Source organism: Lytechinus variegatus, chromosome 1 (genome assembly GCF_018143015.1).
Source record: "Lytechinus variegatus isolate NC3 chromosome 1, Lvar_3.0, whole genome shotgun sequence".
In the NCBI taxonomy this organism is placed as follows: domain Eukaryota; kingdom Metazoa; phylum Echinodermata; class Echinoidea; order Temnopleuroida; family Toxopneustidae; genus Lytechinus; species Lytechinus variegatus.
In genome coordinates this window covers 62,703,177-62,718,023 of record NC_054740.1, presented here as the reverse complement: position 1 = coordinate 62,718,023, position 14,847 = coordinate 62,703,177, and the positions used below count along the sequence as shown (strand labels likewise).

At 37.1% G+C, this 14,847-nt stretch overlaps 1 protein-coding gene and 1 long non-coding RNA gene across 2 annotated transcripts; one reads left to right on the top strand and one right to left on the bottom strand.

The window, feature by feature from the left end:
- Positions 1–3,595: 3,595 nt before the first annotated feature.
- On the top strand, positions 3,596–5,401 carry LOC121406497. Its single transcript, XR_005968818.1, has 3 exons — positions 3,596–3,684; positions 4,148–4,326; positions 4,848–5,401. It is a non-coding gene; the product is annotated as an uncharacterized LOC121406497 (long non-coding RNA).
- A 1,917-nt stretch (positions 5,402–7,318) lies between these two features.
- LOC121406496 (sialin-like) lies at positions 7,319–14,401 on the bottom strand. Its single transcript, XM_041597507.1, has 9 exons — positions 14,252–14,401; positions 13,172–13,408; positions 12,456–12,543; positions 11,730–11,825; positions 10,791–10,912; positions 9,783–9,938; positions 8,697–8,829; positions 7,953–8,194; positions 7,319–7,570 (listed from the first exon to the last, which is right to left on the bottom strand). The coding sequence occupies exons 1-9, from the start codon at positions 14,393–14,395 to the stop codon at positions 7,343–7,345; spliced, it is 1,446 nt and encodes a 481-aa protein (XP_041453441.1). The 5' UTR covers positions 14,396–14,401; the 3' UTR covers positions 7,319–7,342.
- Between the last annotated feature and the right edge of the window lie 446 nt (positions 14,402–14,847).

The following is a 14,847-nucleotide window of genomic DNA, read 5'->3' as shown; positions in this document are numbered from 1 at the left end:
AGAGGAGGGGATTGTGGCAATAGCGCATACTTGTTGTATTCCACCGTAGAGGAACTGTTTTGGGGGCTGGCACCATGAAAGTCCCTGTGTGACATGCACGTTAATCAACTTCTTATGAGGCAATAAGGGTGTGAAAATGTACTATTTTCACGTCGTTATCTGATTACGATACTTTCATTTAATATGGTATTACTATGATCTTCCTTTGCATTTATTTTGTCCAGTAATGTTACTTGCATTTATTTCATATACCACGACCTGAATATCAGGGTCCTGAGTTACGATTGATCTCATCATCTTAAACTACAGAGGAAATCCAAAGATGTCATTTTTTCCCCAGGGAAATCGGCATGATGTCCTTTGTAAACAAAAAGAAGCACACCAAGTTTTCAAGAAAAAAAATTGATGTATGTGTGTGTGTATTTGAATTTTGTCAGACGTGTATCAATCAGATATGATTATTTACGTCAGGGACCGACCTTTATTAAACGTCACCATTCGAAAGACGTGACCAGGGCTCGAACCTCTGCATCAATTTGTAACTTCCCCACAGCTTGGATTACAGGCGCACGCCACAACGCCCTGTTGATGTATGTTTATACATCACATCTAGATAACATTTTGAACATGTATTTTAGATGTTGCTGGGTTCCATAGTTGTGGTTGATCTGTTTGGGAGAAGGGGCCTAGATCTCCATGTTGTTAATTATGACAAACTTTAGCTAACATTGCTGTATTAAAAAGAAACAGGTACTAGTGATAAATATCTCTGTGGTTCACAAGCGTGGTGATTATAGACATTCCGTACTCAGACGGATACGGCGGAGTTTCTAACATCTTCGTTTGTCTTCAGATTTGTTTTCCCTAAAGACCCCCTCACACCAGTCCTAACCAAGTTGCCTGAGATATGCCATACGATGGCTGGCGAAAGGCATTTTCTTAAAAATCATTTTTAATGGTAACTGACAGTAAAACATATTTACGCTTCGTGTTTGTGTTCGTACACCTTCTGAAATACATGTAACAGCTGCGATTATTCAAATTCACGCGGAAATTTTGAACACGTTTAAAATTTCCCGATGAATTGAAAAAAAATCGTTGGTCATCTGTTTGAATTCGCATCTCTTATTTAGTCTGCGGTGATCGTTGGTTTATCGTTCGTTTTTGCCGAAGTGGACCGATCTCGAAAGAACCCTTAAAGAAGCAACACGATGACAAAATATGAGTTGTGCATGGAAACGAAGATACTATGACAATCGGATTTTCGCTTACCATCTCCTATGCGAAGGAAAACCAATAATAACTTTCATTAAATTTCAATAGCGATACATACACGAAGACAAGGCTAAGAGATACCAAGACAAACCATGGATTGCGAATGCGAGCGAACGACCAGACGAATAAGTTGGCAATTTGCGTGGATGACTTCTCTGACCGGACGGACCTGGTCGGTTTTTACACCCCGAGGAGGGCACACAAAAAACGATCGTTTCCTTCGTCTTCGTTTCTAACAGTGGCACCCCATATCAGACAATTGCTCACTGTTCGTTCGTCTTTTTGGGTTATATCAACCCTTCGCTCGCCTTCGACTGCAATTTACTCAAAGAGGTGAACCGAAAAATCGATATTCTTCGCATGTCATATTCAGCCTTCGCTTAGCGTTCTTTGATAAAATTTTACAATAGTTACTGATCGCATGATTTAACAGGAATTTTATTAGAATTTGTTGAATTCGCGTGCATTTTGTGCACTTTCCCATTCATCACCCTTCGTCCGCCTACATTCTGTCAGGTGTGGTGGGGCTTTTATTCTGGACTGGCATACCAGGAACCATCACATTCCAAGTATCTAGAGCCGACGTCCTTCATCACCAAAGACAGATCATGGAGCAATACCTCCATGGCCAGATATTGCACCTTCCACTGAACTTGCGTTGTGCCCCGAGAAGATTTGTTTTATACAAAACACTTGGCTCATACACTCTAAAAATGAAGTGCTAATTCAGCTCTTAAAGAGCGTGTATAGTGACTGCACTTCGGAGTGCTGATTTTTCTCGTTTAAATTTGAACTAGACAAATCAGCACTCCGAAGTGCAGTCATTATACACGCTCTTTAAGAGCTGAATTAGCACTTCAATTTTTAGAGTGTATGCATTATCATGATTATCATTGCAATTATTATCATTATTATTCAAATATTGTAAATCATGCCGTAGCTGATGTATTGACAGATGCGCTAAACTGACAAAATAATGTGTATATTCGAATTCATCCCATATAAATAATGAGCCATACACGAGATACATAGTAGTACAATGCCGCGATATACATTCATTACTCGCAAGAGAGGTGAATTACATACAAACTTCAGAAATGTGCACTATTCCTCTACATCTGATAGAGCTAAATTTTGATTAAACAAATTCAAAATGAATAAAAAAAAAAATGCTGTTGATCATATGGACTGAATATAAACACATCCGAAAAATAAACCAAACAGCCTTTTACTTACGTGATCCTTTCATTAATTTTTGGGACAAAAATTGTCTTTTGCATCAACTCGTGCTGAATACTAATAGCTATTACGTCATTATACTAATCACTTATCTTTATGTTATTTACATAATTTTCTATTCACATGTTTCATGCTATTGATTTTATGTAAATCTAAATACTAATCAATTTATATCAAATTTGAAATAATTCAAGCATAGCCAGAGGTACGACCAGAGCACTGTACAGATAAAAATGAAAACAAACCAGCAATTTAACTGATCTTTTTATCCTGTAACTGATTTCATAATCATGCATTTTTCAGATTTACGTACTTGGACCGTCACCCCCTACCAGGAAGTGATAAAGGATAGGACTCGAAGCATGAATGTTCTTGTCTTGGGTGATTTTTTTAATTCATTCTCATTATTGCATTTATTATCACTAATTTAAAAAGAAGTCAATTAATGTGAGATAACCACTATCTTTTTTAATACCATTGTTTTACACAGCCGTTTGAAATCGAGACAGCAAATATGGAAAGTCTGTTGCAGAGAGTCAATAGTCATTTGATATCAGAAAAGGAATGCCAATATGTGTATCACGTAAGTACCACATTTCCACTATTCTAGCTCGACCACACTTATTTGCTACAATGTGATCCTTTCGATAGCGCACTGATTCGATAAAGATATTGAACGTAATTCACTTCTTGAGATTGTAAAAGGGATAGATAACAAGAATGAGACTGGAAATTACCCGTTATAATTTTTGAAATCGCGCGGGTTCAAGTCTAAATTTGGTTATAGACAAGCATTATTATCTGGCAAATCAAATGCAATATAAATTCAAATAAAGTTGGAAAATTACGATTATGCGTACAGGTTCAACAACATGGGGTCCGAAGAAAATGATACGAAGTACGATTTTGATTTGAATTTTTATTTGAATGGAATGGAGATCATAAGGGAGAAATAAAAATTTATACGCATTTAATGAGCAAAGTCTATTCTAAATCATTAATTATGTATGAATTATAATTAGGAAGCAACATGGACCCATTAAAGAATCTTGAATTTATCAAATTTGTATTGCAGTTTGTTGATTTACCTCAGCGTCATCGAATTGATTTTAAGCTCTTCACCATCGTTGCAGCTTTGTCATGTTTGTCCGAGAAAATATCAAGGCTAGAGTAAGTACATTCTGGTATTTTATTTGTATTTATTTTGCATGCAGCCCTGTCCCAAACAAGTATTTCCAAACAAAATATGGAAATGAAGGCTCTGCTTTTATCAATCGAAATTCATTAACTTATTCTTCCCTTGTTCCCATTCATTCCACGTTATGACAAAAGAAGCTTATATCTATACCAGATACTTGTAGGCATTAAAAATGTATTTTCGTTTAAGCGTATTTTCTCATCGAATATTTCGGAGACAGACATACTTAGTTTATATTTGACAGAGATGATTACATTGCATTCTGCACTCCAAGTCTATATGTTAATTTAGCCATACAGATACATTTAAGAAACGCGTTGAAAAAAATAATGTCAATACCCATCAATAATTTTTTAACTCTGTATAATTAGTTACAAGCGTTTTTCCTCCAATAACCATGCTATTTTGACTTCTACTCTATATTGACACCCCTAGCCCTTTATCAAGAAACTGATCAACAAGATCAACTTTGAGGCTCTAAATGTGCAGATGTATCGAGCCAGGGAGTCGTTCTGCAGGACGAGGAGGAGCACGGTTTTCCCGGTGAGGTTCCCATCAAGAACCTTAAGGTTGAGCTGGAGGCAGGTGGCCTCCGGAAAGAGCATGTTGATCTGGTAATTGAAAACAACTTAATAGCCAGAATTTTCTTACTCAATTACACACACACACACAGCGTATTCTGAAGAAAGGTTTGGTGGACCTACCAAAATATCACGGCACCAATTATTGTTTACGCTTGCAACTGAGAAAGTATATTTTGTTTACAACACATGTAGCAAAAAGGAAATGTTTCTATCAAAGTTTGTTATTTATTTATCCTCAATAAACATTGCTATTAATATGTAATTTAATGTCATATCAACGTTTTTTAATAATGCGATTTTTTGCTTATATGTTATCTCTTCATTATTGATGTACTAGTACCAATAGCAATATTTTCTTACCGATAATTCCATTCTTACCATAATCTAGAATACAGATCCGCTATTTCAAATTCGAAACGACTCTCGCGCTATTCACATGATTCATGCTATTCGTATCCTTAAAACAACTGCGTTATCTCTTGAAATAATGACGTTTTAATCCAAATATATCCATATTGTCAGAACTTATTATATATAATATATTGATTCAGGTGATAACAAAGTTCACTCGAGAAGGGAAATCAACGGTGGACTTTCTGGACTTCTTGACCTACATCCCTCTCTTCATCGACCTACATGAAAACATTGTCTCAGATCCTCTCTACGCTACCAAGGACCTGTGATGAGGGTACCAACAGCGAGTCATTCACATCAATTAGACGTGCGATGGACTGGTCAGGGGAGCGTTTTATCAATATTTTTTGTCCCGACAAGTTGTCAGATCTCAACTTTCCTTGATGTATATTGGCTAAGAATCGATGTTACTATGGTAGCTGTAAGATAAAGTGGGACTTGTCGAATAAAACGTCAGACAACCCCTTTCAACAGTCACGAAGCGCTTCCCAGAGGAATGCAAGATGACGAGGATGCACATCAAGTCGCTCGAAACTTGAAGGAGTTAGATGGAATCGTATCCCACCGCTGCCACAATAATTTCTTCAAGAACAAATATTCAATCTATTTAGAGTCCATTAATTGATTTAAGATTGAACTCTGTACAGATTTCCATGCTGAAATGAATGTGTCTAAATATGAAAACATAATGTCTGTTAAATGTATGTGCTATCATTGTATTAATTGTAAATAAAAGTATGAACTATATTTTTCAGGCGCCTTTGTATATTGCTGAACAAATAATACAACAATGTGGGCGAAATAGATTGCTTTATTAAGCATTTCAACATTCATTTTGGGGGTATTTCACTATCAATCTTAGATACTTTTTTCTTTTGTTGTAAAAGATACTTTCACAGTTATCAGAAAGACTATGACATCACGATGGTTAATTCGTGCATACTTCATACCATGTTAAAACCACGGTTGGTATATATGTGTAGTATATGCTTATACATTTGCATTAATGCTCGCATGTATCGAATTATTAAATGTACAATTATTATTGACTTGATATGAACCATCACATTAACCATAGTGTCTTAAATGTTGTATAGGAACATTTCATTATGCCATCTTGTTTTAAAGAACGTTGTGAATTATTTTAAAAGTAAGTATATAAGAAAAGGGAAACATTTTAATAATTGAAACATTGTGTTCTTGAATGTTCTGATACCTTTATGCTATTTTTATTTATTAATTTAACAGGATGCAACCGTTTGCATATAACTACATGGTATATAGAATTCAGAATCCAAATGTAGATAAAATTGCTATCATAACTTGTATTGAATTTATATTACCACAGGGTTCATGTGAGATTAGTAAGTAGAGAAACGTGAGTACAAAACCAATAATAATAATCCGCTTTTATATAGCGCTTCATACATCGGAACGAGAGGTGTTTAAGCGCTCTACAGATTATTACCCCGGTCATCGGATTGAATCAGTCATTTTCGCACACTATGTGTGCACATCCTCCACTCCCTGGAGAGTATTCCTAAATGGTAACTTGACATGATTAACTTGACATAGGAGGGCATACTTATGTATTTGGTATTCAATTTGGATAAGCAAATTTATAAGCAAAACACCAACAGATTCATGTCACCCTCGGTAATACATGATTTATGTTATACATTATGAAGAGAGATATAATACGGAGTATATGAATTCAAGATAACTTGACGTTATCATGTGCATTGCTAATAATACTTAACTAACATGACTAATTTGCTATGGCGTATAAACCTGCATGCTAGGTTATTACATGAAGCAATAAAATATAGATTAATTTACACAGATTTCCTTCGTTTGCGGAATAATTTATTTTAAGCGGTTTTGACGTGTTTTGTGATTGGACACTTGTCTCTCTACTTTCTTTGCTCTCTTGTCTTTGGCTCTTTTCCTCTCTTTCATTCGCTCTCCTCCTCTGTCTCTCCCTGTCTCTGATGCCATATATACTTTATTTCAGCTGTCTCACATTCGCACACTTTCTTGAATCGCAACACCCTTCCATGATTCAGTAATATGCACACCAAAATCCTATATACAAAACTTTATGCTCACTTGTAACAGTTAAGACCGTTTTAAACATTCGTTTATGCAAAATATTATTTACTCATGCATTCTGTTTTTCTTAAATTTCATAACATTCGCTTATTCTCGTTATTTCGACCCGTTAGGAACACACTGTAATAAACACAGGAACATAGTGTACAAAGTCTATGGGAATCACGAAATTTAGTTGTCAACGGGTAAAGACATATTTGAGCGAATTAAGCCTGTAGATAAACATTCATTTATACTTCTACTCTTTGCAATCCTCACCGAGTAAAAGTTGAGTAATAAGAAAATGTCCGACGTCAGGTTTGTAGCCTCTAAAATGTCGATTTATTTGAGCATTCAAAGTACACATACTGTGTAACATTACACAAAGAACAAGAACATGAAGCAGTACTGTAGTCATATCAATCAAAACAAAATGTGGCCTTTTGCAAGAAAACTTACAAAAGTGTAACTTTGAAAAAGACAATTAACTATATAACACATCTGCAGCACCTTGTATTCTCCCCTTTTCAAATATGCAGCTTTATAGACATTTTTCTCCAACAAGTGGGTCCTGAGTTGAAGACACAGACTCGTCGACGTTTTCATTTTTTATCAAGCTTGCCGATTCATCAATCACTGTATATGGTTGGTAGTCCTGTATGGCCCAATATTGAAGTTCCACTGTGCCGAAGATGACAAAAGTCAAGCCGCCGAAGCAATAGATACCGGCGATGGTCCACATCACCTTCTGCCATCCTGTAATATCGGTCTTGGTAAGAGAACGTTTATTCAAGAGGAGAATGAGAAGAAAAATGAAAAGAGAGAGGGGGATGCATGATTACAGCAATTTACACTCTTCTTATAGTTCGGCACGTTGGCATGGTTGGCATCATGGGCTGATAAAGTATATCCCACGTGACTTTTATTCCCTTTCTGACACAAACCAAATAAAACCAAGTTTTCATTCCACAGTATTAATATTGGCTTTCTGCAAAAAGTCACTCTAAAAACAAATGAATACATAAATCCCCTTGAATTTCAGAATTTGTCATTTTGCATACAAATTCCACCCTGTCTCCCACATTTCAAGCTGATCAGCAATCTGCAACTAATAAGAACTACCTAGGTATTGATTGAGATTTGTCTCAAACCTGTATTTCTGTAAGAACGCCGACAATGTATGGTCCAACGATGCCCCCCAGTGTACCGGCCGTGTTCATCATCCCCATGGCAAAACCAGCAAAGGGTCCGGCGATGTCGAGTAAGGCCACGAAATGACCAGAGAAAGAGACACCAACCCCGCCCATGGCAAGGGTCACAAACGTCACAGACAAGGCAGTGTTGCACCGCGAAAAACCAGCAAGGATAAGAAAGAGGGCACCCGATCCGAAACCTAAATGGTCAAAAATATTATATGAAAAAATGCTTAATATTGTTACAAATATGTCAGGATATTACATCAATTCAATAGAAATAATTTCCCAGAGTTACTGTAGGGCTACCGAGGACCGACGACACCTCCAAAAATACAGTGACAATTGAATGTGTTCCAGATCAGACAGGGCAGTGTTGATGATGTTCTTATGATGGATTTAGTGGTATTTTATTTAATGAATTAGCTGATATCATTGATAGATTCCGAACTTAGGAGTTTCTACTCACAGAATTTAAGCCCGAACAGGTAGGCATATATATTCACTTTAAACATGTTGTTTGGTTAGGCATGTTAAGAGTGAAAATTTTACTTTTTTACCGAAAACAAGGCATCATAAATACATCATTTACGCGAAGTGTGCTGCCAGAAAACAAATCGAAAAAAAAACAAGAATGTCCGATTCATTTAGTTTGTAAACATGGTAAAGGAGGGTTCAGAGCAACAGACACAGTATGCTTACCTATAAATGACATAAGTTTCCTCGATGCCTTTTTAGACAATATCTGCCGAGAGACGAGGCCATCGGATATAAAACTGATGACCAGCATGGTGAAAGATTGGAGGACATAAGGGAGAGCCGAATATACACCTGCCTTTTATATGAAATACAATAAAAAATGATAAAACCATTTATTAATTAAGATGTAATTGTCATATATGACGACAAGTGTATCCTAGAAATGCGACACATATTGTCCCTAATTTTCCTTATAGCGGCTGAATGTGTAATGTTTAAAATGACATTAACAAAGTTAAACTCACATTGAGTTTCCTGATTATTCAGAGCATTCATTATTAGAATTTCAGTGGTCGTAATTTGACTAAGTAAATTCCTTAAAAACTTGAAATAAACTTTGTACCCCTCCCTCATTCTTTTCGCTCTTATACTAGAACTCTCTTACACATATTCACGACCCTCTTATACACACACACACTCACTCTCGCACACCCTCACCCTCAAAATCTACATACACAAACCTTGACATACACCTTCACATATCCACACCAGTACAACCCACATACACAAACCTTGCCACACCCACACGTAACATAACAAAACTAGCACTAGGAGATTCCGTTTAGGGGATCCTTCTGTTCTGCATCGTTGCCAATAATCTGTAGATGAAATCGCCTACCAGAGGTCTCATGGCTCAGTGGATAAGTCTCTTGACTCTGAAACACAAGATCCAGGGTTCGATATTCCTTTGTAAATTTTGTAAGTGACTTTAATTTGTTATAGCAACAACAGAATTAACAAAAAACATATCTGTGATTTCCAAACCAACCGCAGCACTCGCATCGTCTGGCAAGGCGTTTATCAATATTCATCACTTTCTACATAGGAGGGGTAAATGGGTACCCAGATGAAAGGAATTCCTTGAATGCTCGAGCGCCCGATCAGGCAGTCAGAGTAGCCGTGATAAAGCAGTGGTAATAGTATGCAACGTTTATAAACATTGATGAATTGTTGCATAGTCTACTAATATTTCATTAATGGTCACTATTCATCAACTTATACAACACATGGACAACACTGAAAACTTACCATTTCTAGGGAAACCTGGAGTCCTTCACTGAAGTACAGTGGTAGGTTGACGAGGAGGGTAAATAACCCAAGTGTGTGCGGGAAATGGGTGAACACTTGGCACCACATAGCAGGAGACCTGATGATGTGTTTCCAAGGCACGGATGGTCTTAGTGTCTAGGGATAATACGAGAAGAATTGCAATTCTGCACGAAGGTGAGCTCTGGTTTGATTCAATAGTAATATGTAAAGTTAGTAGAAGTAGTAGTACTAAAAGTAGTAGAAGAAGAAAAATAATAGTAAAACAAAAAGTAGTAGAAGTAGCAGCAGCAGTAGGAGAAGTAGTAGAAGTAGTGGCAGTTTTAGTATAAGAAGTAGTATAGTAGTTATAATAGTAGTAGTAGTAGTAGTATAGTAGTTGAAATAGAAGTAGTGGTACTAGCAGTAGTAGTTGTGTGTTGTGTGTTGTTCTTGTTGTAATAGTCATGAGAGTAGCAGTTGTCGTAGTAGTAGTATTAGTAGTAGTTATTAGAAGTAGTAGTAGTAATAGTAGTAGTAGTAGTAGTAGCTGTTTTAGTTGTTGTTGTTGTAGTCTTAGTCGTAGTAGTAGTAGTAGAAGAAGTAATAGTTGTTGTTGTTCTTATTGTAGTAGTCATGAGTAGCAGTTGTCGGAATAGTAGTAGTAGCAGTAGTAGTTGCTGTTGTTGTAGTAATAGAATAGTTCTTGTTGTTCTTGTTGTAGTAGCCATGAGAGTACTAGTAGTAGTAGTAGTAGTAGTAGTAGTAGTAGTACTTGTAGTTGTAAAATTACTCTTACAAATTCGGAAGGCGCTAGCCCCTCCTTATGCCATACGTTGGATAGTGTGTCAAGGATACCCGGACCTTAAGACCTGTCAAGGGAATATTTACTTTGCACATTTAATAAGAAGAGAGAATCTTGCATGATTCATACAATTTATATTGTATGATGGTTTACCATGAATATGCTTCTCTCTCTGTACCAGTATGGGTAAATGATGTGTGACCTACGTTAGAATGTCTAAGACCATCTTCGAGATATGCACGCTCTTCTGGGGATATCCAGGGATGTTCTCGTGGTGAACTGTAGGCAGCGAAGATCCATAACAAGAACCAAAGACATCCCATTGAACCTGTAAGCATGGTAAGATGTTATTATTTTTTTGTCAACATAGTAATCAATGCACACACTAAATCAATGTACATTAAACACCTGAAGACCGAAGGCTTTTCAAGGGATCATCTAATAAACGAAAATTTGTTGACTAAATAAATTAAGCGGTTGTTAAGTGAAAATGCATCGTTCAAATGGTTTAACGGGTGAAAGTTCGACTCGCCTGTACTTCTCCTGTACCTGGTTAGACCAAACCAGTACATGTACGTCCAAGATTGTGTAAACCTTGTTCATTCAGTTGAATACAGACGAAGATTATTCCAGAAAGTATGTTTGATGACAGATCAACAAATAACCATCGCGACCACACCATTTCCTAATACGTTTTCCTTTCAAAATGTAAATCATTTTCTTATACACAGATGCATGACAAAAAAATATATAATCTTTCTTTACATTGCATTTTGTTCCCATTAAACGAGGCCATCTGATGAGCGTTTCATGAAGGGACATCAATGTCGGATGTTTTATTCACAAGTCCTGTTTTATCCAACAGTTGTCATAGTAACAGTGCTTCTCAGCCAAGTTTAATCAAGCAAAGTTGTCAGAACCGACAACTTGTCGGACAAAAATGTTGATGAAACGCTTTTTTGGATATTAGCTCTATTTTCAGAACTTGTGTCAGTAAAAATAATTTAAAAAAAAACCTCCACAGATGCGTTACAATTTTCTTCCATTTTTAGAATTGAAACAGCTCAAGCGGATCTTTACACCATACCTCTGTTTATTTTTATATTTCAACTTATTCCGTTTGAAAAAAAGTAGTTATCACAAACCGAATATATAGAATGGAAGAGGCCATCCACCTATCACGTTGAGGTTGATGAGATATCCTGTTAATGCATTACCCAAAACATTTCCAAAGTTGAAACCTGAGCAGTTTGGAAAATAAAAAAGTAGAATAACTCAAAAAACTTTCTATTGATGAAAGACAGGGGAAATTAAAATCTTTCTTTAACAGATGATCGGTGATTGATTCATAATGCCTTAGTTTAAGTATCAAACTTATTCCATATAATTATTCGAATATTTTTCTTATCATTTCAATGATGAATTTTTGTCTAATGATCATTTGAATTGCCCAAAAGCGCCATGGATAATAAGTCAAGAGCGTTATCATTATCGTGCGTGTACCTGTTAAAGCTGTCTGAATGTTGATAGAAAATCTTAATTATATTCTAATTAAGAACATATTGACATCTACCTCAGATCCAATATTTCCTATTGGTAGTACACTGCTCTTGGAGATGATGTGACATAACAATACCAATAAGGGCAAACTTGCAACATGAAGATGAGCGATTATGGATAAAATTTAATATTGATAGGATAATACAAGATGAAGAAAACGGGAGTGGCGTCAATGTCGACGACAACGATGAAGGTTGTCGATAATAGTAAAGTGAGATGTAATGAATACCATCGTGACCAAGGACATTTTTACCTAATTTCACTCATTATAAAGGAAAGAAATTCAAAGTATATAAAATTTCATTTTTTACCTACGACACCGATGACACCCAGACTGCTTCTCTCTTCCGGGTGTGCCCATTTAGACCACATGGCAAGCATACTAGGGAAAGAGACACCCTGAAAAATGAATCACATCGGATGCAACATGGTAATTGAAATGATGCAAATGGCGCTGGTTTTCTTATCTAAGCATTAAAATCAGGATCAATCAGGATACTTCAGTGGACCAGTGATCACCACTAGAGCATTTTTTGTTTAAGGAACCCGATGCAGGTTCGTATGCAGGTTTAAGAAACGTTAGCAATAACCTGTTTTCCCTGGATCATTGACATAGCAATTAATCTTAACTGCACGTCCAACCATTATTCAACAAAACAAATGTCTCTTTCAACATGACGAATATAAATGCAAGATTTGACAACTTGTCGGACAACAAATGTTGATGACATTCTCTTCTGGAGCCCGTTTCATAAAGATTTAACTATCATGACTACGGCAACTTTCCACTATGGCTAGTACAATGAAAACATAGAATGCAATTGGCTGTTGTTAACCCCTGATATCATGATAGTTGCCATAGTTATAAAGTAAAATTTACAACTGTTTTAAGTCAGACACAGACCCAGGGGGTTGCTTGTCCTTTTTTTAAAGACAAATTCGCTCCGCGTACAGGCCTGACTCCGGGTCCTTGTCGGTCAGTCCTTTATGAAAAGGACCCCAGGTCCATGGTTTTACTGATCCTTACCTCACCGAGACCACTGAAGAATCGTGTGACGAAATACCACTCCGTTCCAGCATAAGCTGCCACAGGTCCTAGGAGAGTACAAACACTCGATAACAGAAATCCAGAAGCAAGGATCCATTTCATACCAAACTTGTCGGACAGCCAGCCGCCTGGGATTTGGGTGAAGATGTACCCGTAAAAGAAGCCCGCGAGGATCAGCTCTTGAGTCTGAGCATCCCAAAGGAAATCACCGGATCTCTGCAAAATGTTACCATCATATACATAATCCGGGTAAAAATACATCATACTCAGGTGAAATCTGGATTCACCTAAACATGCTAAATTAACCTTTCACACTTGCACGCATACCATTCGGGGGATCGGGCAATACTACACAATTAATATTAAGCAGTTATGACTGTAGAATATCCTACGCTTCCTTGGTGGATTAGTTGTTGTAGTATCTTGGGCAAATTTGTTTATTTTCCTATAATGATGAATACTAAATTCCAAGTTTTAATTTACCAGTACACTTCCTATATCATGTATATACAGAACTTCATTAGAATGTCCTAACCCCCAACCCCCGGCTTCGAAAGAATTTGCATGAACTGGTTCTTTTTTTTTGGGGGGGGGGGCTTTCTTTGGCCAATGTAGGAATGTAGGTTGTCAGCCAATTCTGGACGAGAAAATGATACCGATAGTGAACTCTATTATTATTGTTTTTGCGGGTTGATACAAGATTTTTTTAACAAGAAAGTCTTGGACCTTTTTTGAGGGGGGGGGGCTGTCAGAAAAGTTTGCCCCTCGAGCATAACGAGGTTGTCATGTAGATGATGTAGTCTGCAGACACAGACCTTGATTGAAACTTTGATCAGCACGTGTGTCTCCACGCAAAGACTAGCTCATAGATGGCCTTAAGTACACAAGGCATGAGTAGGCTGCGCATTGAGACCCTTAACTCGAGTGAAGGGCTTGCACAGAAGACTATAGATGATGGTGACTCGTCCCTGCTGTCAAAGGCAACTTTATGTTTATTATTTCTGGGATGAATTTCATCCTTCAAGAATATTACAAAAGTAGCAAAGTAATAAAACTTACCGTTTGTTCAGCACTGGAGTTTGCTGTCGGAGAAGCTGCGCAGGTCTCTATGCTTTGCTGACTCTCGTTCCCGATTTGATCGTCGTGTATGACGTAGGACTCATTCACCATTGCAACCATGGCAACGCTTACGTTTTGCCTCATCGCGCAGACGGCAGTCATCCCAAGGAATATCAATATTGCCATTTGATGGCGAACTTGGATGAAACCGGGAACTTCAGGAAATAAAAAGACAAACGTGGAAGTCAATTTGAATACCAAAGGTTTAAAAATCAATAAGTGAAAACCAAACAGTGGGAGCATGGGCGACGACCACCCTACGATTTCTTAAGTTGGTAAAAAGAAGGGGAAATTGAGAAAATATAAAGAGGAAGAAGAGGAAAGATAGAAGATTGTCTAAACTACATAAAGATGTGTTAGAATACCAAAAATATCCACATTATTCAAGAGGAAAAAGGGATGATATCTTTAAGTCGCCCCCCCCCCAATCGGGACACCCCTGCGCCACTCCCGATTCTATCCATTGTCCTCTCGATAATCGCCCATCATCTTTTATTACACGTCTTATGAATATTTTCCTTCTTTTTCCTCTCCTC